General features: G+C 50.4%; 7 protein-coding genes across 7 annotated transcripts; 3 read left to right on the top strand and 4 right to left on the bottom strand.

Moving 5' to 3' along the window:
• Positions 1-4: 4 nt before the first annotated feature.
• Positions 5-1258, bottom strand: BO85DRAFT_393442 (uncharacterized protein). The gene has a single exon (XM_025656883.1). The coding sequence runs from the start codon at positions 1152-1154 to the stop codon at positions 117-119; it is 1038 nt and encodes a 345-aa protein (XP_025517626.1). The 5' UTR covers positions 1155-1258; the 3' UTR covers positions 5-116.
• Positions 1259-2148: 890 nt separating this feature from the next.
• On the bottom strand, positions 2149-4904 carry BO85DRAFT_476343 (flavin-containing monooxygenase). Its single transcript, XM_025662773.1, has 4 exons — positions 4450-4904; positions 3728-4388; positions 3514-3674; positions 2149-3461 (listed from the first exon to the last, which is right to left on the bottom strand). Exons 1-4 carry the CDS (start codon positions 4576-4578, stop codon positions 2616-2618), a joined length of 1797 nt encoding a protein of 598 aa, XP_025517625.1. The 5' UTR covers positions 4579-4904; the 3' UTR covers positions 2149-2615.
• A 994-nt stretch (positions 4905-5898) lies between these two features.
• Positions 5899-6433, bottom strand: BO85DRAFT_248500 (uncharacterized protein). Its single transcript, XM_025654911.1, has one exon. It carries the CDS (start codon positions 6400-6402, stop codon positions 6109-6111), a length of 294 nt encoding a protein of 97 aa, XP_025517624.1. The 5' UTR covers positions 6403-6433; the 3' UTR covers positions 5899-6108.
• Positions 6434-9398: 2965 nt separating this feature from the next.
• On the top strand, positions 9399-11042 carry BO85DRAFT_417084 (aromatic prenyltransferase). The gene is made up of 2 exons (XM_025657759.1): positions 9399-10786; positions 10839-11042. The coding sequence occupies exons 1-2, from the start codon at positions 9513-9515 to the stop codon at positions 10960-10962; spliced, it is 1398 nt and encodes a 465-aa protein (XP_025517623.1). The 5' UTR covers positions 9399-9512; the 3' UTR covers positions 10963-11042.
• A 2218-nt stretch (positions 11043-13260) lies between these two features.
• BO85DRAFT_417081 (GABA permease) lies at positions 13261-15566 on the bottom strand. The gene is made up of 3 exons (XM_025657758.1): positions 15001-15566; positions 14860-14930; positions 13261-14791 (listed from the first exon to the last, which is right to left on the bottom strand). The coding sequence occupies exons 1-3, from the start codon at positions 15166-15168 to the stop codon at positions 13429-13431; spliced, it is 1602 nt and encodes a 533-aa protein (XP_025517622.1). The 5' UTR covers positions 15169-15566; the 3' UTR covers positions 13261-13428.
• Positions 15567-16484: 918 nt separating this feature from the next.
• On the top strand, positions 16485-18021 carry BO85DRAFT_367621 (uncharacterized protein; the record flags this gene model as incomplete). Its single annotated transcript, XM_025655823.1, has 5 exons — positions 16485-16631; positions 16682-16912; positions 16973-17077; positions 17125-17486; positions 17550-18021. The coding sequence occupies 5 exons, from the start codon at positions 16485-16487 to the stop codon at positions 18019-18021; spliced, it is 1317 nt and encodes a 438-aa protein (XP_025517621.1).
• A 1026-nt stretch (positions 18022-19047) lies between these two features.
• BO85DRAFT_368115 (EstA precursor) lies at positions 19048-22287 on the top strand (the record flags this gene model as incomplete). Its single annotated transcript, XM_025655850.1, has 6 exons — positions 19048-19287; positions 19345-19692; positions 19741-20763; positions 21198-21288; positions 21377-21493; positions 21551-22287. The coding sequence occupies 6 exons, from the start codon at positions 19048-19050 to the stop codon at positions 22285-22287; spliced, it is 2556 nt and encodes an 851-aa protein (XP_025517620.1).
• Between the last annotated feature and the right edge of the window lie 1580 nt (positions 22288-23867).

Raw genomic sequence — 23867 nt, 5'->3', positions numbered from 1 at the left:
GATCCTGCCAAATGCCAATTCATTGTACAACTTTGTATGTAGCCGTCAACCAAAATATACTCTGGACTATTCACATATACTAGACCCACTAATTAGCCACTCCGGCTAAGTATATTTTAGACAGTCACTCTCTTCGCTCGAAGATACTCATAATCCGGCATCGCATCACTGACCGCCTTCTCGAGCAACTGCGCCATGTCCTCTCCAAACTCCAATTGCCACTTCTTGACCTCAGTGGGAATATCCACCACGGCCGGCTCTTTGCTCTTCATAACACCCGACGATTCATTCAATGTCGACAACATAACCGACTTTCCTGTATCCCAGTCAAATACACCCTGGGAGGCCCCATTCGGTCGTGCGACGCTATCCGCATGCACCCCCCTCTCCCATTGGAATTGAAGCTTGCTCGGGTCGAGTCCTGCCAATCGACAGAACTTGGTGACAGCATCCGGGTTATGGACCACATCGTAGGCGTCCAGAAGAAGTGGAGTTGAGCCGGTTTGCTCGAGGGACCAGTCGAAGAGTGACCGGGTCCAGTGGAGGGTCATGTTGGTGAGTAGAGTTCCGGGTAGTATCTTGGTGTCCATGACACCCATATCGGAGATCTTATTCATGGCACGACAGAAAGAGGGAAATACTATGGCTGGATGGCGGATGATGAATGCCATTGTCCATGTGCGGAGGTACTCGTCCGGAAGGACGGTTTTGTTGTTGGTGGAAAACGTCCTCGTCGTGCCATACGTGCTAGGGACGTTGACGTGGAAGGTGGAAAAGTCATAAGGGCCCTTCTCGGGTCCGTGTATAGCTTGCATGAAGGCCATGGGGTTGGAGAGCCAGAAGGAGTGCTCCTTGGCGAACATGGTCTTGTTCTCCCGCTCAGCCAGAGCGCAGGTCTCCTCGAGATGGTCGAAGCATTCTTGGAAGGTTGACTGGACCTCGTGTTTCGCTTCATCGGTCCATTCAGAGGGGGCCTGTGTGAGGCGACCGTCTTTAGCAACGGCGTGAAAGGCGTTGTAGAAGAAATAGCCGCCCCGATCGGCTGCGAAGGCGTTGGGTTGGCCGGGGATGTTGAGGATCTTCAGAAGCAGATTGGACGCAGTGCGGGGAACGCTGACCAAGAGAAGACGGCGGGGTGAGTTATGGCTTTCCATGATTGTCGAATCGATTGATTGATAAGTTCAATTTAGGTTATACTAGGGCCGTTCCTTATTCTCTTGTGTCTAGATTGGCTGCGGACAGAGCAACTGGAAGCTTAGAATATTGGCTCATCTTGGAGCTATATGGCGTGATCAGGTACGTACTATATATATGTTAGCTTGAATAGCTGCCAGGAAATCTACCCTGAACCGTTGCAACAACCTGCAGCGGAGCTTCGCGCCTTTCGAAGCTCCGAGAAGTGGAGGCCCCAAGACAGCGTCGCATTGGACTAGCCCTGAGAGGTAAAGCCGGGGATGCAGACATGGGGAGAGTACGGATTTCGGCTTTAGGAACGTCCGAAAACCTGCTGTCAGAGAAAATGGGGTATAGTAGAGTATGCTATGTGGATAGAATCCCCAGCCGATAATAATGGACAAACCCCGGTCCGGGACGATTGTAGTATGACAAGCCGCAGATCACCGTTGGAGTGGAGACGGCAGGGGCCGATTAAGGCAAAAGGGATTTGCTGCCGATTTGTTCCAGGTCTCGCCATATGTGGTGGTGTCTTCTGACTCCGTTCAGCTGGAAGTTGATCGTTAGCAGTTGAAACTCCGGACATAAGAAATCCGAGCTTGACGGTTGGGTGCTGAAAGCTGGCTAAGCACTTACTCGAAAGAGTCGGTCCAAACAACTCCGAGGATGTCAATCAACTGCCTAGTATCTGGCTGCTAGAAGATATGCGTCATGCAATGATCAATATATATTACCTTAGATGAAGCCTTGCATGCAAGTATAGTAAAGGCTTGCCGTATGGAATTCTTTCAGGCATTCTGGAGTCTGATAACTGCCAGGGCAAACTGATCGCAACGGCTGGTCCAATTGCTGGAAGATCTATGAAATATCAAATGAGAGGCACAAGTAGTAGAGACGCATTACTTGACAAATAACTAACTATAGGAATAAGTACTCGTGTAAGGTGTAATGACAATGTACGGAGGAATGATGTTTCAGTCATATAGTATTTCCTATTAATGCGGTGGAATTGCCGAGTATAGCTTAGATGTAAATTCAAATTTCGCCTAGCATCTGTATCTTTATAAAGTTCATGAAGAGGCTCTAAGATAGTCGGCATGAGATGCGTTCAATCTCCGTGATTGGAATATAAATTCGGGATGGCCTCGGCATGGTCGAAGCCAGGTCTTCCTGTTGGTCCTGGATCCCAAGACCGTGGATTACAATCGGGATAAGACCCTCATGGGTGTGCACCATATAAGTATACTACTTAGTCGTGACCTCGTGTGCCAAGTCGTGAACCTCCGAGTATTTGACGAGGATGTAAGGCATATTACTCGGCCAGTCAAAACTCAGATGGCGGCAGCATGTCAATGCAAGACAAGCTCTTGGTTCCCAAGTGCAGGGAAAGGAGTGGAGGATTGATTGATCTCCATAGACCCTTATTCTTATACAGTTCCACATCACGCTGTCGTTTCAGACACTGGCTCCGTCCGTGCTTTCGGCATCTGGTCCGGCACATCAGCTTTAGTGCCTTGGGCTTTCTCCTTGGCAGCGAGCTTTGGCTGTCTATGAAGAGCACGCGGAGCCATGCTGCCTGTTTTAGCAATGGCCAAATTCCGCTTGCGCCGGCTGTGCCAGGGTCCATCATCCGATTGTCGGATATAGTACCCCAGATCAGCAGTGGGATCCCACTCTGTCTGGGAAACGCCAATGCCCAACCATGAGAAACGATTTCCGTTGTACTTAATATCCCAGTCATCAGCACGTGGCTCTCTCATCGCCTCAAGATAGTGTAGAGTGCTTCCAGGCCAAGTCGTGGGAACGCGACCGCCGATGGTATGGTTGTTGTGGGAGTTGCGGCAATTATCCGTCCAAACGGCTTTTTGCATGAAGGAGCCGACATGCTCCTTGAACTCAGCGCAGACATCCCGCTTAAGAGCCATGCTATGGATGGGTTCTGTTTGGTAACGGTCGATAAAGGAACAGATATAGTCTGCTTGAGCTTCAATCGCGACCATGGTCGGACCATTGGAAACAGGCGTGTAGGGGCCAAGCATGGTAAAGGTGTTGGGGAACTCGGAAATACCTATTCCCATGTAGCCCATGATCGATTCGGCCCATTCTGTCTGCAGGTTGCGACCATTGGGTCCAATAACAGGGTAGCGCGGTATGTAGGAAGTGTCAAACCCGGTGGCACAGATGATGATGTCGCCTTGATGCTCCTTCCCGTCTTCGCTGACGCACCCAGATGGTGTTACGGATGTCACACCACCGTAGACCACGTCGACGTTCTCTTTTTTGAGAGTCTAACACAGGTGTTAGTATCACCTAGAATAACCAGGGGTGTAGAGCCCTCACATTTAGATACCTGAAGCCCGATGGTACCACACGCTTGCAACCAACAGAGAAGTTCGGTATCAGACGGTCTTCCATTTCTTGATTTTGAAAGGCGTTCTTCATCACCGATGTCAGGAGACCTTTGGCCTGCTCCTGAAGGACAGTATCCTTGAGGTACATGGCTGTTCATAGTAGTCAGCAATAGTCACTGTCGATACGGGTACTTTCAACGTACTGAAGATACTGTTCATAGTCCGTTCATTATCCCTGCGTAGCTCTGTCACGCTCTTTGGATTGTTCACAAAGTGCTCAATCTGCTCCTCGGGGAACTTGCCCGCCTCGGTGCTAATATCCGGCAACAGCCACGTCGGCGAACGGATAAAGATTTTCACATTGTTAACAATAGGTTGAATGGCAGGGAGAATCTGAACAGCTGATGAACCCGCCCCGATCAGCAGAACGTTCTTCCCTTCGAGCGATACGCTCTCATCGTACATCGCACTGTGTAGCTTGATGCCCTTGAAATCGCCCAATCCCGGAATCTCGGGCCAAGCAGGCTTATTGAGATAGCCCGTCGCATGAATCAGAATGTGACACCAGTCATGTACTGTGCGGCCCGTTTTCAAGTCGGTCGCCGTCACCTGCCACTGGCCCGACTCCTCGGCCCAGGTGGTTTCGGTGACGATGTGCGAAGTGTGGATGTATTTGCGTAAGCCATACTTGTTCGCGAAATCGTTAAAGTACCCTCTGATCTCGCTGGAGCCCGCGTATACAGATGACCAGTCTGCTTTAGGTTCAAACGAGTAGACGTAGTTGTGGGAGGGAACATCACAAGCGCAGCCTGGGTAGCGATTTTCGTACCAGGTGCCCGAAACCTCAGGGTTCTTCTCGTAGATCTGCATTCGAGGTTAGAAGAGTAGGTATAGAGAAGAGGGAATAATACTATAGATAACGCACAGTAAGATCGTAATTCTGAAAAGACCTCTGCAGCTTGTATGCCAGACACAACCCAGAGGCACCTGCACCCACGCAGATCACCTTGACATGTCTCTCGTTGTGAATAGCTTCCGCTCGAATAGGATCCATTGTGAGTAGGCTTTCTTTCTTTCTTGTCAGTGTCAGAGAACACAAACACAAGAGGAAGAGTTTAACAGTCAGGAGAACAGTGAAACAAAAGCTGCAGATGACGACCGTTTAGCCGAGGGGCAAGGCGAGATCATTGCGACAACCAAGACCGTCAAATTAGTATGATGTCGACAAGCTCATTGGGTGGGGGCAAGTCGACCATGCCGTCACGGTCTTCAGAGTTCAGACATATGAAGCGAAGACTTCCACCTCCACATGCATATGACGCTAGTTGCTAAATCCCGATCTGGCCACACGGGAGCGAGCTGGGCATGCCACAAACAAAGCATAGAGTAGGAGACTAGGAGGTATCTACTATCTCCGTTTCCAGCCGTTGATGCTGACCGGTACTCACGGATACTCCAACCACCACAATCACCCTGGTTTTGGTGGGGCGCGCTAAAGCCAACGAGGCAGTGTTAGCGTGGCCCCGGTGGTGTTACATCTTGAAACGAGCTAGATACAATGGGTATGTTCACCGCTCGAGAAAATTACCAAAGTGGACAGACAGGATTGCATTTACGCTGTAATTTTCGATAGATTTACACATCAACTCTCCAAAAAAGAAAAATAAGAAAGTCTACCAGGTGAGGTCAGGCTGTGGCAATGATTCAGATAGGAATTGAGTTTCCACATAAGAAATTTATTCAGTATAGAACAGGTTTCTTCCACAGTGGCGCTGTGCCCCTTTTTTCTCTCGAATGGAACGGGAATAAACGGATATCGGAGAACCCGGACCTCTTCCGAACGTTACACAAGGCCTGAGGCAGAGAGGCCTGCGATTGCGTATGTTTTATGCACCGCGCATAATTGGTCCTTATGCGCAATGCGCAAGATAGTGGTCCATTGAAACATTGGAAACATCCATATCCCTTGGAATTACAGTGTGGGATAAATCACATATTGAGTTAATTCCACAATCTCCACTCCACTGAAGGACAAGGCCAAGAATATATTCATATTATGATTGGATAGCTTGTCAGTCAGGATTGCCAGTGCATCCGTCAGTAGACTAGTACTTACTACTACTTACCACTGAACTAATTTCTCACCCCGGTAGCCTATCAACAACAGTCGTCGAGAGTAGCACGTCTAGCAGGGATTACTCACTAGTAAATTAGGTAGCATATAATGCCTATCCTTAGTATAATTAAGTTTGTAGTAATCCTACATAATCTCTCATGACCCGTAAGATCGCCCATTTGTGTACCAGGTTAACACTAAAAATCAGCTCGTATACCTCAGGGTCTACCCCATCTCAGCCACCACTGACCAACACGCCCAATCCCGACAGCTAAACCCACAATTAGACAAAGATCCCGATCCGGACCTTTCCCTCCAAGCCCATCCATGGTCCTAATCGGCTTCCAACCCCGACACAATGCCTCCAAGACGTGCCACATCGTGACCCAGTCCGAAAGAAAAGGCGAACTCCGTGTTCTCCAACTCCCCGCCTTTCTCTCTTTCCGGGGAATCGCCTCCCCAGAATCGTCATTCCCGGAAACGGCATCTCCAAGCATCATTCAGATCCAGCGTTCCTCCAATGGAGACGTAGGGATACGTGATTGACATCGGCCTCCCCGACCCTGATTTCATGATCTTCGGCTCCATGGCGAAAGACCGAAGTCTGGACTCTCTATCTATCCATTGATGAACAGGAAAGGGTCTACCGCAGGTCTCGTTTGCCAACAACCACGCCTCAAACGCCAGGAGGGTAGTGTACGCCATCACTCCAATGTTCATACCAAGGTACTTGCGTCCCCGGCGCCATTGCACATAGTCCATGATGCAAACCAAGGTTCAAAGCACAAAGGAGTCCTTGGATAATGAACTCCTCATGAAGACAATCGGTCAAACCATTGTCTTTCCATATTGAGGGTTCTAGAGCAGAAATGGAACTCGGAGACACCGATAGCCTTTGTCTGTGGCGCGACCAAGATCATCGATTACGAGGCCTTCGTGTCTTTGGGACGTTGTGGAGGCGGGGGTCTGAAGATGTGGAGGTGCGGTTAGTGGAATCTAGGCCCGTTTGGTGGGCTCTTGATCATGTCACGATGTGGCAGTAGGAGTAGCTGTTGACTATCGTAAGTAGATGGTTGACGCAATGGGGCTAGATCGACTTTCTTGTTAAGACGCGACTAATAATAGCACAATGGTAATTATTCAATACCAGTGTGCATAAACTCGCTACGAATTGTTAAACACCCCGTAGGGTCAGTGACTGGTCCAGGCTGAGTACTGCAGAATAGCGGGCCCGGGCCTCGACGCACATACTTCCTAAAGAAGTATAGTGGTAATTATAAGGTCTTGCACCTGGAGGCGATAGGATCGACAGGCATGCATAACCGGCAATGAGGTCTTAGAGTAGCCCCGTGGTTGATTACGACTCCAGCCACAATATACCATATTTCCCTCTTTACGAGGATGGCTTCTCCAAAAAGAAAACACGTCATACGCGATATCGGCACGAAGCGAAATAGGGTTTGCTGCGATCGAAGCGGACTGGGTCCGAGGACCTGGGACGGATCGTACCAAGGTTGGTTTGATTGTTGGGTAGAGATCTGCCTGATAACGTGGGTTGAGAGTTGGCTGTAAACCAGGGACTTTTTCCGTTGCCGCGTCCTTTTTCCGATATCTTCCGGCTTTGGTAGTGGTGGTGTCGATCGCGGTTCCTGTATTGCTAATGGTATGATGGTCGCGAAGGAAGAGGGAAAAAAAGTCTAAAATTCTCCGATGTCTAGCGACGCTCGGGGATCGGCGGTGTCGTGGATTCAGTAAACCCTTTGCCCGCTCGATGATCTATAGGCCATTGCATAACCCCACTATACAGGCAACCTTGGCTCATGAGTGTCAAGGAATTGGAAGGGTGGTAACCATGTTCTTGTGGCTGCGGTGAGTTGGCGGAGATGAAGTGACAGCATGTGAACCTTATGTTGCATAATTAGGGTGGACAGCAGCTTTCAGGGAAGGAGTTGTCATTGACAAAACATAGAATCAATTTCAGTGCGGGGAACCGAGGTAATTGATACTGTGTAGTTGCTAGTCGCCAGACACCGTGTTGCTGTAGACTTGTAACAGTTTGACCCACACTGATTGCGAGTACAGACTCCGCGTGATCAAAGGAGGGGCCCAGACTGCGTGTCGGGTTGGCGCAAATTGCATTAATTGTTAGATTCCGTGGTAGGGTATCATGGCCCCTTCGATTAGGAAGAGTACTACTGGGCTCCGCGAATGTCAGGATCCAGCTACTCAATGGTGAAAAGTGGAGGACGGCCTTCTCCGGCTGGAACGGCTCTGTCACCGAGTTCCCTGAACCATAGCCCCATCATTCCCGGCATTTGCACCCTCAATATGGTGGTTGACATAGTTGACGCTAGATACGACTCCAAAAGGATGATTAAGGTTGCCTAAATGAGGCCATGTGGTTCACGTTGCAGCGCCACGGGCTAGGATCGTGCAGCAGACCACGTTGACTGGCGTCCAGAAGGCGAGTCCCAGCGTGGTTGCTCCACGATCCAGGTAGTCTGAACAAGGGTCACTACATAGTGTAGCGCCAAGGTGGGCATTTCGGCCGCCCGGCGGTGATGCTGCAGGGGTCATCCATCGCTGATTGGAACCCAAACTATGATCGCGGGCTGGTCTCGCCACTCGGGCTCAAGTGGATAATGGGCATATTGCTTTGGAGTGTTTTAAATCAATATGGAGCAGAGTTGCGGTGCACCAACGGTCCAGCTAGCACTCGAATAATCATAGCTAGGTCATAGGATGGTATAGCCGGGGCTGATAGGGTATTTTGGGAAATGAAGTATGCATACAACCAAACCCCGACCTGAAGCGTCATCCCCGATGTGGCGGTGTAACGAGAGTGGCGTAGCCAGGCGAATAAACAGGAGGAAAAGAGTTCCCCAACCGAAAATAGTAGTTGTTGGTGTCTTACAGTCGGTTGCGAGATGATTCTAAAAGGTCGGACGCAACTGTAACACCATTGAAAGCGAGAAGGTATTCTTACGAAAGATTCTGGCTGTTTCCTTGACTAGAAATGAGACTAGAGACGAGGAAGAAGGCACTGATAACAGCATGTAATTCAATACCATCTGGTAAGTAAAGTATCTCCTCGGCACACAAGAAAAGGGGGAGCAACAAAGAACAAAAGAATAGTAACAAAACCAGTGGAAAACATCCCATGGTTTCCCAGGGCCACTTTTACCATTACAATACCGGTACATACTCCATCAAGCCACCGACTTCAGTCCCAAGGCAGGTAAGTTCCCGGCACGGCGCGGCGGAGGGCAACCACCAAACAATCTCCACCTTCTCTCTAGTCTACTACTTTTATCCAACCCAACCATGGATGTCTTCCCACGCACGTCCCCACTTCTTCCCCCCGTTGCCATAATGCGAGAAATGGTCCACGGTACGCCTTTCCAAGTATGGATATCCTACTACCTCCGTACAGAGCTCCATACTCAGCTCTTGGCTTCTGCAGATTTGGACTCATTCCACAGAATAATCACTCGCTTGCGCTTCGATGATGACAACAGTGCGCCCTTGGAGACCACCGGTGCGCCGTGCCCGGCTACTCCCTGTCTAGCTCAGCCGGAACCGCACGGCCCATGTCATTCATGGTTAGTAGGAGTGAAGGAGATTTGGTTCATCCACTGGACGGAGACATTTCGAGGATTGGTCATTCGACCGAACGTCTGTGAATTTCCGCTGATTGCTTATAAAGGAGCCATGCACGTCCCGGGGTCTCCTCCTGTCGGGAGAAGGTATAAGGTTGTCGACGTGCATTGCGGCGGTACAATCAAACCATCCCTTGCTCAACTCAGAATCACCACCACGCGTGACTAGTACACTACATACATCTTGAACTTTTCCCGACTTGACTTGCCAAGATGGGCAGTCTTTCTCCTTTGCTTCCAGCATCGCCGCGCATGCTACCACATTTCTTTATCTCAGTCCTCTATGCCCTGTTCTCCTCCCTCTTCAACCTAATCCCCGAGCATGCAAAAGCTCATCTCATCAAGTCTGGCAGAGCACAGGACTTCCAGTCATCAAGCTGGGAGGAGGTCGACTATGAGATCCGTAACGTCCTCAACCACCACGGCCGGTATTGGTGGCACACTACGGGGTACGTGTTAAATCTGCTCCTGCAGGAGGCTGGCTACACAGAGCATGCGCAACGACGCATCCTAAACTTCTTCGGCCGCTCGATTGCTCCGCACCTTGGGGTCGCAAATGTGCCTGGCGAGAAGAGATGGCCAAGTTTCATGACGGACAACCATAACCCGATCGAGTTGAGCTGGGACTGGCATACTGGCAAGAAGGCACCGTCGGTTCGCTTCTCAATTGAGCCCGTGGGCCCCAATGCCGGCACGCAAGTGGATCCCGACAATCAATCTGCAGACGCGCTCTTCAGGAAGGTCTTGATGAGAGCATTGCCCAACACCAACAGGGAATGGTTTGACCATTTTGATCAAGCATTGGCCCCGGACCTACCCCCCAAGGGCTGCATGGAGGGCCATCCGTCGAAGATCTTCTACGCCTTTGACTTGAGCGAGGAAGACATCACCGGAAAGGCCTACTTCTTCCCCGGGTTCAAGGCTAGGTCCACGAAGCAGACCAATTTACAAGTCCTCGCACAAGCGATCCGCACGGCTCCTCACTGCACCGACAATGAGAAGCTTGGCGCATTTCGGATGTTTGAGGATTTTGCCCAGGATCCCTCGACGCCGCCGCTAGAGATGGACATGCTAGCCATCGACTTGGTCCGACCGGCTGATTCGCGTCTCAAGATATACTTTCGAACGCGCGAAACCAGCTTTGCCTCCGTGCGTCAGATGATGACGATGGGTAACCGAATTACCACCCCGTCGCTAGAAGCTGGGCTGCGGAATCTGAGGCAGTTGTGGGACGGGGTTCTGGCGCAGACTGGCGTGCCTGATGATACACCACTGCCAGCTGCCAACCATCGCACAGGGGGCATCCTGTATAACATGGAATTCCGCCCAGGAAGCACGGCCCCCAACGTCAAGGTGTATATTCCCGCCCGCCATTATGCGCCAAGCGACTGGCATGTGGTAACGGCGTTGAACGAATACATGTATGGAATTAACGGAAAGTCGGAACTGCCCATGCGTACCTATACTGAAACCCTGCGCAAAGTATTGTGAGTACCTGCGTCCGCATAGCCAAGTGCATGTTGCTAACAATCAGCGCAGTACGCCCGATGCCCTCCAGCAACGTGGTCTACACACCTACATCGCCTGCTCAGTTCAGTCGGGTGGTGAGCTCCGGGTTGTGTCGTACATGAATGTGCAGAGTGAGAACTTTGCCACGGCATGAGCATGTGGCCATGACATGATGAATCATGAGAGACGTTTAGTGTATGTAACATATCTTTTCCTAAAACCAGCCGACAATATTCCTACTTCGTATTGTAACTAAATACCTGACATAATTTATTTTATCGCTCTACTGGTTTGAACAAGATGGCAGAGGAAACGCTTACCTTGAGACACACCGCACAGCCTGTAAAGATGAAACCGTAGGATGACGCCTTCTGGTACGCTGGGTAAAGATACCGCGAAACGTCGAGGTCCAAGCAGCACGATGCAGCGAGTAGCGAACAAGCGAGAAGTTAAGCGTGGGCTCCACTCGAACGGGCCACACCCGAGCTCGTGTCATTTACTGATAACCTCGGATCACGTTGGCCCACGCATACCCGAGTCGGCTCGAGAGCGGGGTCTTCCGAAATTTTACATCTCCCATCGATGGATGGATGGTCCTGATGGAGGAGCAGGCCTCTGGCATGCAACTATTCCATGATCCACGACTGCATGCAGCAACAGATACAGGATCCAATATTCGGAAAGGCGGCCTGAACAACTGCAATGAAATCATCCTGCAGGTTTCACTTGGCACAGGATAAGACACGGGAAATTACCTCTCATGCCATGCAGAGGACTATACCCAGAACTGCCTCGGGCGCAGCTCTAGTGTCGGTGCTTGACCCACTGCAGTGACTCCTCGTGAGGTCTTACTGTCAACACGTGTCGGATCGACGGAGGGGCACCACGGCTTGGGGTTGAGATTTTTAATCATAACCCTTTCACTGTTTTTTGCTCAACACGTGTGAGTCCATAGAGGGCATTCCACCATGTGCTTCTTTTTTTCTGGATCATTCCTCGCCGGTTATCCGGTTTCGAGATTCCGCCGTAGCCGCGAGGTATCTATCTAGACTACTGGAGTTTCTCCGTCCAGGGCGGGTAATACTCGGAGGTGGCTATTGCCATGCCTAACAAAAGTCATGGTCGATTTAATACAGCTGCAGAAGAAACACTGTATGTGCCGGTGGGAAGGCTGATAAGGCAGTCAGATCAGAACAACGACCCTTCCATTCTCTGCAGAAGAATGTTCCATAAACCCGGTCTGTCAACGGGAACACCAGCGCGGCGCCAATAGTTCCCACACTAAGAATCTTCTGGCGTCCTCGACGTTGAGACCCAGCTGGCAGGATCCAGAGGGGCAATTCTTCAGCGACAAGCCAGCCCTGAATTGTCACTCTCGCTATACTAGTTCGACCCATATGGCGCATTCGTATGCCACCGGCACAAAAATCAGTCAACAAAGATCAGCTGAATTGGGTCCCACGTAACGATCTATGTGGGCTTTCCCTGCCCATACCGTATACGTTGATCTGGTTTCTTACCAATATGGAGCCAACTTCACCTCTGAAGGGCTTTCATCCGTCTTGTCGTGTTTCGCGACATGCCAGGAATGCGTACCCCGCCACCTCCATCCTGGCCAAACTTTCAGCTCTGCCGTCCATGGTGGATCCACCTCCCCTACCCATTCGGGCCTTTCTATCCTAAAGTCAATGGCTTGCTGGTTCCACTATGGTCTGGCTTTCAGCAATTTACTACCAGGTAGAACTCTATGGAGCAATATCTCTCATTCGAGCGAGCAGGAACTAACTCACACCGCTAGATGGGGATATTGAACACTTATGTGAGCATCAATTTATCAATTAAAGCTTCTTAAATTGATTCCTGCCCAAGTATTTACTTTGATGTCCTGCAATAGTCTAATTCTACGGTTCCCCCACTGGTATCTGCGAGATCCATCTCTTTGATGTTAAGGTGATGTGATCACCTGATATAAGAACCTACGTATCCTGCACTTGAATTAGTTACTCCTAGGTACCTACAGTATATCTCTACATGCAAAATTTACCATACCGTAGATATAGGTACCAATCAAATCGATAAAAACCTCCTAGTAGTAGTAGTAGTAGTAGTAGTTATATAGTGTAATCTTTCCGCCCATAAAATCTTCCTTCGCACAGACGGACGAACCCAAATTTCCAGATTGAAGTCATGAAGAAGATTTGCTACTAGCTAAACAACAAGGAAAGATGGGACCCCTTTACTCTATTCTAGTCATAGTACATTCTTATTACAAATCCGCACTTTCCCACATATACTATACTATGGGCTGAACATGGGAATATGGCTCCGTGTTATCTGGAGGTTAACACGTTCTATGGTGTATCTTTGGTATTCTAGAATCATGCCAATTAGTGGAGTTCAGGTGACTTGTATATCAATCACGGTATCCGTACTTACATGGTGAGGACTATCTACTCTGGGGGTGGTGACTTTTGTGTGTCATGGACATGTGATGATACTATGAGAAAACCATGCTAGCGACTTCTACATGATATGCTATACTTTCCAACAGACATACGCATAGTGTTTAAAGGATATACTTAAGTTGGCATGCTATGAGAGTTATTATTCTTCATCCCGACTACAATGATTCCCTTTTAACATCCACCACAGGCCCCTTATACACCCTCCGCCCCTGGACAACATACATCGCCAAACTAATCACAAACACCCCCACGAAGAGCACCACGCTCCAATTAAAATTATTCAAAGTCACAGGGATCTCAGTCGGCCAGAAGGACCAGAACAGCGCGAAGATCACATATACCAACGCTACCGCGTTGATCCAGATCCCGTGTTTCCCTAGACTCCACCGTCTCGGGGGTAGTGTCTCCGGACATGCGATCTTGCGATACATAACGCAGCTGATGGAGATCGCGTAGGTCCACATGAGCGCTGCGACGTTGAGGGAGATGATGGCGTTGAAGGCGGTGTCGGAGCCGATGTTGATGAGAGAGAGGAGGCCGCTGATGATGCATGATAGGGCGATGGCGTTGACGGGGAGTTTGTAGTGCTGATTAACTTTGGAGATCCACTTGGAGAAGGGCAGGCCCCGGTCGCGCGCGAATGCGTAGGTCTGACGGGCTGTGGAGGCGTTGAAGAGGATGTTGCTGAAGATGACGGGGATGAGGATTATGGCGGTGAGGCCGTTGACGCCGGCGGTGGAGACGGCCTGTTTGAAGACGTAGATGAAGGGGAATCCGGTCGGGTCGTCTAGGGCGTCTTTGACCGAGGGCATTGCGAACATGAGGGTGATGATGAGTACGAGGGCTAGGATCCCGTTGCTGAAGTAGCCGCCGCAGATGGCCATGGGGACGTACCGGCCGGCGTCGCGGACTTCTTCGGACATGTGTGCCGTGGCGTCTGAGCTGAGGGACCCGTAGATGGCGGATATTTGCCCGATCATTAGTGCTAGCCCGACGTTGTTCCAGCCGCCGTAGAGACTGAATTCGGTGAAAACGGCTTTTGCGGACTGACGGGGTGCCATGGCCCAGAGTACGACGATCACTACTACCCAGCAGATGGTGTGGAGAGCTAACAGGGCGTTTTGTATCCGAGGCATCCAGCTGGCGGCGTAGACGTTGAAGAAGTAGATGATCAGGATCATGGCGAAGACGAAAAGGGTGCCCTGCCATCGTTTGGGGTCGTAATCGGGGTTGCGCACGCTGATGAGCCCTTGGATGATTGTGCCGGTTAGGAAGGACCCTGATGCGGCGCCGGCCTGCCAGGCGAGAACAGACATCCATCCGGTGATGTAGCTGAGGAACTTTTGGTATCGTGGCGAGGCGAATTCGGACACCCAGTGGTACTGGCCTCCTGATGTTGGAGCCATGGACGCCATCTCCGATAATGAGACGATGATGAAGCCGAATCCGACAAAGGTCCACACGTATGTCCACACCAAGCCAGCCATTCCACCGTCTTCGAGGCCTTCATAATTGGATCTAGTCACTCGGATGCGTTAGAGATGGATAAATGTGGGCTGTTAGGATATGATAGAGAGGAGATGTACATTAAAATAAACTCCCAGGTAGCCTGCAAGACCGAAGCAAAACTCAAGGCAGCTAGAGGTCGGAGATTTCTCTAGATTTAAATACGATGTCAGCCACTCGTTCACGTTTTGTAAATCGCTGAATATTTGCAGATATCATACCTTGAACTCCTGCGCTTTGCCCATGCGATTCATATCGCTATGGTCATATCGTGTGCCGGCCTCGCCGCTACTCCGCTCGCCGGCTTCGATTTCCAGCGGATGACAGCCCGTCGTCACCACTCGGTCGCCCTTCTGAATGCTGCCCGCTTCCCCTGTTGCGGACGACATTTTGGAACACTGTCAACGCGTTGAATTGAAATGAAGAGAGATGCGGCTGTGGAGGCTAACTCTGCGACCACAGACTAAATACGAAACGGGAAATCAAGCTGTGTGACGTGAGGGATCAAACAAAGAAACCGGCGGCCATTTCCGCCAACATCCCCTTATTTTCCCTGCAACTGGCCGTTAATTCACTGAGCTTTCTCCTAGGTGAATGGGATATGAAATTTCTTTCCTCATCATGACTCAAAGTGTGGCAGCATCCAGCGTGGGGTTTCCCCAGTCTTTGTTCTCCGACCGCCATCAGGGCCCAGGGGCCCGTGGCAGCAAGGGTCGGAACGCACTCACATGGTTCATGGTACTCCTCCCGGAGAATGTGGCCAGTCAACATGGATACAAGATGTCGATCTCTGCGGCCTTGATTTCCCAAGGAGGCGCAGACCCTCGCAATGTGCTGGCGGCGGGAGCAACAGACAACGTGAGCGTGTGTAGCACGGCTCACCAGCTGCGACACTTTGACATGCCCGCCACTCGATCGGCACTCTTGGCCTGCAGGGAATTTCACCCCCCTCTTTCCATCGTGACGAGATGATTGATGGCGTTGACAAGGGAGACACGGAACTACCAGGATGATCTAATTCGAAATCGGGCCATTAAGGATAGCAGGTTTGATTGCCAATAGGGAATCTCCGGATAACTTCGATGGTCATTGGACCGACCATTTGCCATGGCACGAAATTAGGGCGTGGCTGCAACCCTTGCCTGGATAATTGCTCTCTTCTTTGATCTCCCTCCTCAACACAGGCCCAACGTTGTTTAATCGGGTTAAACCCAGGCTAACCAGGACGGCTAGGCGCGTGGCATGAGATAGGAATGTCTGGATGTGATCAGGTGCAGTGGTGATAGGCATTAAGGTTTTGGGGGCCCATTCTCGTGGTGGATGGCCACTCTCAGCGAGTCAGCGTGGCCAGCTCTGAAAATAGCTCATTTCTACCAACGCGCGATGCGGAGAGGAGGGGTCGATTAGCAGTTGATCAGCCGGGATCCAGTTTTGCTGTGCTTATTCGCGTCGGTATCCACCAACAACATGCGATCGGGGCGTACCGTCAAGACTTCGGGCTTTCTTGGTGGATGTCTGCTTGTCCTACCGTCCGGCACAGAGGAGTGTGCCAACAATGTCTGCCGACCGTTCTTTTCACTTATCGCTTTCATCAGAACACAATCAACCGGGCCATGTGTGCTTGTCTAGGGTTACACACCGATCCTATCTTTTCTCGTATAAGCATACCCCCTGTCCGACCAGCTCAGAAAATAACAAACAATCGATGCGTCTCCAACGCGACTGCGGAAAGGCTAAGGTGTCAAGGAGTCACTCAACCCTGTCGGTCAAGGCTGTCAGCCGCAGAAGTAGCCGGCACACCCACCCTACCTCCTTCATTTCAGCGGCGCGATCTTTCTCAAAGAACCCGTCGGTAGATAATACCACAATGTCGTGATAGTTTCTCTTCGACACCAGTGACAGCAGGTCTCAGTCGCAGTGCCGCCTCTTGCGATGGCCGTCCTGGCCTCATCGCTTCCTCCTGGAGTTTCCCCTCCATTAACGGAGGATAACGACCATAACCATAACGGACTCGTCGTCATCGTCACTTCACTGGCTCTATTCTTGGTTCTTGCCTCGCTGGTTATCCGGTTATTCGCATCATCAAAAAGAGGCCTCATGCTCCAGGATGATCACGTTCTGTTTGCCGCAGCAGTATGTCAGCTTCCTCTAGCAGAGCCCGTTCACACACTAATCAATCTCTCGGGCCCCCAGATATGTGCCTGCACTCAAGTATCACTTGTGCTTCTCCAGGTTCACCATGGGTGGGGCAAGTCAAAGGAGCTGATCTCATCCAGTGACTATACGCAAATGGAAAAGGTACGTTATCCGAGCGCAGCGGCCGACTAACGAGCTAATCGCCTTAGGCCGGATACGCAGCGGATCTGTTCTACGTCCTTATCATTGGCTTGTCAAAAATAGGGACCATGCTATTCTATCAAAATCTTTCCTTGCAGCGTACGAAGTGGACGGTTAATGTCATCATATCCTTATGTGGCCTGTGGGCCATGGTCGCAATCTTGCTTCTAGCCATTCGGTGCAGCAACCATCCTTGGACCGACATCGATGACGCCTGTGCCGGGCTTTATCCAAGATGGCAAGCCATCTGTGCGCTTGATATCGTTTTGGAGGCCGTAATTCTTGCATATCCAGCGATAACGATCCGAAACGTGCAAATAAGCTTGAGCAAGAAGCTCAAGGTCCTATCCATTCTCAATTGTCGGATCATGTATGCCACCTATCTACCTATGTGCTGAAACTCAGTATGCTAACATCGCTCCCTACACTCCAGATTGATCCCCCTTTCCGCCGTGCATCTGTACTATATCCACTCCCAAATATATTCCTCCAACCCCTCGCTTGTCGGGACCTATGCTACCATGGTAGCGGAGCTCCACCTCAGCCTCAGCATTGTTCTCCTGACAGTATCATGTTTGAAGATGTTCGTGGCAGTCTACGAGGATGATCATGGGTTCGCATACACGGAAGATGCTTCGAATTCGCAAAGTCGCAGCGGTCGCACCCCACAGAAGTCGTGGCGATCCTCTCGCCCGGTCAAAGATCTGGGCTCGTTCGGTAGCAGCTGTGTTGAAGAAGAGCCGATCTTACGAACAGAAGCGACCGCATCGGCTTCGTCACCCCCACTTGAAGGGCACCAAAGCAATGCAATATTAAAGAGTGTACAGATATCGGTCACCCGGGAGAGCATTGAATTGGGCGAAATAGCGGAACCATCTTCTGCTGCGATACCCAGGTCAACATGAGTTTCTTCGTTGGTGAGTCAATTGTATGATTCAGGATGTCTCAATTGTCAATAGATAATCTTAATGAATTGGGTCGTTTGTGGGTTCCTCACACCCCTTTATATAATTCATGCTGTCCGTTAATAGTGCCCTGCGAACATCTTAATCCTCCCATTACTACGTTGCTACATATGGAAAACAGGGTTGACAACCACGACCTACTGAAGTTCGGTACATGGCCAATGCCCTACGGTCCTCGATATTATTCTTCCTAAGGAATGAGTTGATGAGCGGCATTGCTGAAGACGCATGTACGATTACAATGTACCAAAGCATTTGACAGAGTGATATGTATCCCATTCGGCCTTATTTGCACTTTACTGCGGGTCAGGATGCATATGACTTCCAACAGCGAGGAGTCTGATCCCGGGAGGCTTTTCGTGCTTATTCCTCCCGTATGAACTGCACTCAGTTATGAACCATAGCCTCGTGTCTGACTGCCAGCAAGCATTGTGCGTATCCGTCCATTCAATTGTGATGATTCTGTCCTAGAATCTAACGCGATTGTTTACTGGAGCACAATTGTAGCTACACCGTCATCATGAGCCAACCCGATATGGGAGATTAGAATGTTGGACACAAAAGGATGGTGGATAAAACTTCCATTGCACGTGAAGAGGACAATAGCCTAAGAAGGACTGCAATCCGTGGATGGAATGCTTCAGCCAGCCCCGAGTGGTCCCCGCACTTCGACGCCTCGGGCTAAAACCGACCGGGCCCGTGCGGACATTCCCATTCCTGGATTATTTACTCCCCCGCATGCAGACCCCACTGCTTTTCTATGTTTGAGTGGCACATCAGGCGAGCGTGCAATTCAGGCTGATATAATAAAGGATGTCACTTTCCATGTGTCCGGCGTACATGACGAACTGCGGACTATGGCCGTGGTATTGAGTGTAAGGGTTACTTAAAGTATGCCGGAATCGCCTTCCAGTCATCACGCACGCTTTGAACCTACGATCGGCGGTCAATTCGCCTCTCACGACAATGATACGTCTGGTCTACCTAGCTTTGTTGTTCTCTACTGTTTGCGGTCTTCCAACCGCAACAAACCATAGCGGACAGCCCGTAGTCGATCTCGAGTATGCCAAGTATCAAGGCGTCCGTCTAGAAGGCGGAGTCGACGAGTTTCTTGGGATGCGCTATGCATCTCCGCCAATTGGTGATCTAAGATTTCGGGCGCCCCGGGATCCGTATGCGAATCAAACGCTTCAGAGTGCGACGGAGGTAATATTCTGGCTTTCCGTTCTACATGTCAACTGACACCCCTCTAATACTTTCCAGTATGGGCCAATTTGCATCGGGGTAGACGAGGAAGAGTCGCCTGGCGAAATAAGCGAAGACTGCCTGTTTATCAATGTTTTCAAGCCATCCACAGCCACGTCTCAATCAAAGCTACCTGTTTGGCTCTTCATACAGGGCGGTGGCTACGCAGAGAATTCCAATGCCAATTACAACGGAACCCAAGTGATACAACAGTCTGGTGACGCGATCGTATTTGTAACATTCAATTATCGTGTTGGTGCCCTTGGCTTCCTGGCCAGTGAACAGATTAGGCAGAACGGTGACTTGAATGCCGGACTGCTTGACCAGCGCAAAGCTCTTAGATGGGTCAAACAATACATTGAGAAGGTAACAATTGTAGACATGCAGATATTGCAGCGGTGCTGACGTTAACAGTTCGGGGGCGACCCCGACCACGTCGTGATCCATGGGGTGTCGGCGGGTGCTGGCTCCGTTGCCTACCATTTATCCGCCTACGGTGGTAAGGATGAAGGGTTGTTCATCGGTGCCATTGTTGAGTCATCCTTTTGGCCAACCCAGCGAACAGTATCGGAAATGGAGTTTCAGTTCGAACGATTCGTCAATGACACAGGCTGTTCTGTTGCTCGTGATCCCCTGGAGTGCCTGCGGACACAGGACATTGCAACCATTCAGAAAGGGAATACTGCCTCTCCCTTCCCTGGGGGAAGCAGCTCCCCGCTACCAGATTGGTACTTTCTCCCTGTTACCGACGGCAACCTAATTCCGCACGAGTTGTACCACGCGTTCGACGCAGGCAACTTCATCAAGGTTCCCGTCTTGGTAGGCGACGATACCGACGAAGGCTCTAATTTTGCCTACAACGCTAGCAGCAGTGCAGATGTGTCGCAATTTTTCAAAAATAACTATCCGAATCTCAATTCCCAGCAACTTGACACCATCAATCAAGTTTATCCTCGTGGCAAGCTGCTCCCACGGCACGCAGCATACTTTGGTGCTTCCTCCGCAGCATATGGGGACGCAACATTTACTTGTCCTGGAAATCATGTAGCGTCATCAGCTGCCAGATACTTACCAGATGCAGTGTGGAACTACCGAGTCAACATCATCGATGAATCAAATATCGCTGGTGGCATCGGTGTCCCTCACACGTTCGAGCTACCCGCGATCTTCGGAGCAGGATCGACCGGGACTCTCAGCAGTGACTCGTCGTATCTGAGTTATAATGCAGCTATAATCCCCGTTACGATACATTACTTCATCAGCTTTGTCCAGGCACTGAATCCGAATACATATCGATATGCAGCAGCGCCAGAGTGGAATACGTGGGGGGATGGGCAGCGTCTCCGGCTGCAGACGAATAATACTGCGATGGAGGCTGTGCCGCCGAACTCGGTTCAGGATTGTGCGTTTTGGAAGAGCCTAAGCGTGCCAATGGAGGTATAGTCCTGGGACTTGGGCAAGCTGGGGACAGTGACGGACATGGGCACGAGCCGTAGTGCTGAATAGAGCCTGAGTGATGGCTTGCATGTAGCCTATATACTATAGCACCGATGCAATGAACCACAATGTCATTCGACATCTCTGGACCAGCGGAAGCCACCCGTGTGTCATACGAGTATACCAGCACGCCTTATCAACCATGGCATCTAGCAGTCAGCTGGGCTGATGGGCCAATCAAATCTCACGGTGACTCAGCACCCCCAATCTCCGCAGGAGGATTTGGTTCCCCGCAGAGGTTTTTCCGCGCCGATAGAAATGATAAGGTCTAGAAGTATTTATTTAGTATCCCCCAGTCAAGCCACCTGCTGCTTCTCACACTTGTCAGCCGTGGCCCTGTAGACACCGATTGAAAGTCTGTTACTTGGTTGAAGCGGGTCAACATGGCTGCCAAGGACCTGACGACGAGAGAATGGATCAATGCTCTCATTGAGCCTGGCTATCTTCTAGTCTGGGCCCTGCGCTGTAAGTGTGACACCGCTGGCGATGAATGTTGCTGTCACTCGTGCAAGTATCATCAAGTGAAGCGACGGATATCTAACATACCGAACAGACTATGTCAAGGTCAACCTCGAGACCGTCTTCTGCAAAGGACAAATCCTCGCTCCTCTTCTCCACCAGAGCAGACTGCGTGATGAAGCATTCGGCAAATTCTGGGTAGCTTTTAGCAGTTAGTGCACCACTTTACTCCTCTCCGGGAGGAACCAGACCTCTTAACTCTCCCCAGCATATCTCCAAGCAAACGCCCCAGCGTCACCACCACCCACCCAACCCCCAGACCAAATCATCCGCTCCTCAGACCTAATCCCACCCCTCCTCGCCCGCGCCTCGGGCACCGTCCTCGACGTCGGCCCAGGCACAGGTACTCAAATGCCCCTCCTCCGCTCCTCAGCCATCAAGGCCATCTACGGCGCGGAGCCCTGTCACGGCTTGCACGCTGAACTGCGCGCCAGCGCCACCTCCCAAGGTCTCGAGGATAAATACAACATCCTCCCGTGCGGCGTAGAATCCGCAGACCTTATCCCCGCTCTTCAAAGACAGGGCCTTCTCAAGACGGACGCTTCAGACGTGCCGTCCATCCTCGAAACCCTATCCACGACTAGAGAAGGCGTATTCGACACCATCGTCTGCGTGCGCGTGTTATGTTCAGTCCCCGATATGCACCGCACCGTCCAGGACTTGTACAATCTCCTCCGACCAGGCGGGAAAATGCTCGTTGTCGAGCATGTAGTTAACCCGTGGCGGACGCCGAAGGGGTCCGTGATCGCGAGAGCGTTCCAGGCCTTTTATGGCTTCATGGGCTGGAGTTGGTATTTGGGAAATTGCTGCATGAATCGGGATACCACCTCGGCGTTGAAGCATGCTGCGGATCAGGATGGTGGGTGGGAGTCGGTTGAGTTGGAGAGCTGGTTCGAGAGTACGCCGATGCCGTATGTTGCGGGCATTTTGACGAAGAGGGGGTAATTGATTGATAAGTGGGGGTTGTATAGGGATGTGGCAAGGAGGGCGTTTAGTCGGGGAGTTTGGACATTAACGTTGTGAAGCTGCATTGTTATCTTTCGATTACTTGGATAAATTCGGACTTTGTGGCGTGATGCAAACTGTCCGAACAATATCGGACTCTCCTTATCATTTTATCAGGGCAAGATACCCCGAATCGATTAGAAAACCATCCGACTTGAACCCCCGATATCATAGAAAAGCTCCCGAATTAATTAGAAAAGCTCCCGAGTTAAGCCCCCGGCTTAACCCACGAAGATTGAACCCCCGGATTGAGGGGAAAAGCCTCCGAATTGGGCCACCTTAAGATTGGATTACTAATTATATACAAGAACCTCCCGACTCTACCCCCCGAATTGACCAGAAGAGTTTCCGAAGTAAGGCCCCGAATCAAATACTAGGAAAACCTCACGATTGGATCCTCCGAATTAGATAGAAAAGCCCCCGACTTCAACCCCCCGACTGACTGAACCCCCGAACATTAAATAAGAAAACCACCCGATTTAAACCACCCGAACATTGAAAACTCCGACATGGCGCCCTCGAAGTTGAACCCCTAAGGTAGATAGAAAACTATCTGAATTAAACTCAGTCAACTATAAATCTCCTAATTAAGTAGAAAAACCTCCCGACTCAACCCCCCGGAGATTGAACCTCCGAATCATATTGAAAAGCCACCGACTTGAACCCCCTGATTAAAGAGAAAGCCTCCGACATAACCACCCGGAATTTGAAGCCCCGAATTGACTACGAAACCTCCCGACTTAACCATCCCGAAGATTGAACCCCAAGATAAACGAGAAACCCACCGATTTGAAGGCTTTGATTAGATAGAAAAGCCTCCAAATTCAGCCTCCTCATAACGTTATGTAAACCTTCTGATTAAATAGAGAAACCTCCCGACTTAACAACTCGAAAATCGAATTCCCGAATTAAATAGAATAAGAAAAACATCCCGACTTAAACCCCCCGAAGATTGAACCCCCGAATTGGAAAAAAAAAAAGCCCCCCATTTAAGCCACCTTAGATTTAGATCCCTAATTATATAAAAGAACCTCCCGACTTAATCCCCAAAGATTGAAATCCCGAATTAATTAGAAAAACCTCCCAATTTAACCAACTGAAATTTGAACCCGCGTATTGAATAGAAAAGCCTCCGACAAAACCCCCCAATGACTGAACCTCCGATTTATGTAGAAGACCTCCGGAATTAACCCCCCAATTAAATAAAAAAAGCCTCCGAATCAAGGCCTTGAATTTACTATAAAAGCCTCTTGATTTAAGCCGCCGACTGAACCCCCTAAAATAATTAGAAACCCCTCTGACTTGAACCCCCGAATGAAATAGAGTAACCTTCCGACTTTAACCCCCCGGATATCGATTCGCCGAATGGGTGATATAGAAAAGCGTCCGAATTGAATCCCCTCAATTGGTAATCCCCTGATCGAATAGAAAAGCCACTAACTTAACCCCCCGAAGACTGAATCCCCCAATCGTAGATAGAAAATCCCTCCGAATCAAGCCCCTAATTGGATAGAAAGACC

Source organism: Aspergillus piperis (assembly GCF_003184755.1).
Source record: "Aspergillus piperis CBS 112811 unplaced genomic scaffold BO85scaffold_5, whole genome shotgun sequence".
In the NCBI taxonomy this organism is placed as follows: Eukaryota; Fungi; Ascomycota; class Eurotiomycetes; order Eurotiales; family Aspergillaceae; genus Aspergillus; species Aspergillus piperis.
Note: the sequence above shows the minus strand (reverse complement) of the source record. Positions and strands in the feature narration are given on the sequence as shown.

Excerpts from the sequence above, each read along its gene's own strand:
- BO85DRAFT_417081 (XM_025657758.1), bottom strand. The coding sequence starts at position 15,168 with ATGTCGTCCGCAACAGGGGAAGCGGGCAGCATTCAGAAGGGCGACCGA. Across the intron at positions 14,931-15,000 it reads GCAAAGCGCAGGAGTTCAAG|AGAAATCTCCGACCTCTAGC; the intron begins GTATGATATCTG and ends ATTTAAATCTAG. Across the intron at positions 14,792-14,859 it reads ACCTGGGAGTTTATTTTAAT|ATCCAATTATGAAGGCCTCG; the intron begins GTACATCTCCTC and ends CCGAGTGACTAG.
- BO85DRAFT_393442 (XM_025656883.1), bottom strand. The coding sequence starts at position 1,154 with ATGGAAAGCCATAACTCACCCCGCCGTCTTCTCTTGGTCAGCGTTCCC.
- BO85DRAFT_248500 (XM_025654911.1), bottom strand. The coding sequence starts at position 6,402 with ATGGACTATGTGCAATGGCGCCGGGGACGCAAGTACCTTGGTATGAAC.
- BO85DRAFT_417084 (XM_025657759.1), top strand. The coding sequence starts at position 9,513 with ATGGGCAGTCTTTCTCCTTTGCTTCCAGCATCGCCGCGCATGCTACCA. Across the intron at positions 10,787-10,838 it reads GAAACCCTGCGCAAAGTATT|TACGCCCGATGCCCTCCAGC; the intron begins GTGAGTACCTGC and ends CAATCAGCGCAG.
- BO85DRAFT_476343 (XM_025662773.1), bottom strand. The coding sequence starts at position 4,578 with ATGGATCCTATTCGAGCGGAAGCTATTCACAACGAGAGACATGTCAAG. Across the intron at positions 3,675-3,727 it reads GACTATGAACAGTATCTTCA|CCATGTACCTCAAGGATACT; the intron begins GTACGTTGAAAG and ends TACTATGAACAG. Across the intron at positions 3,462-3,513 it reads CGGGCTTCAGGTATCTAAAT|ACTCTCAAAAAAGAGAACGT; the intron begins GTGAGGGCTCTA and ends CACCTGTGTTAG.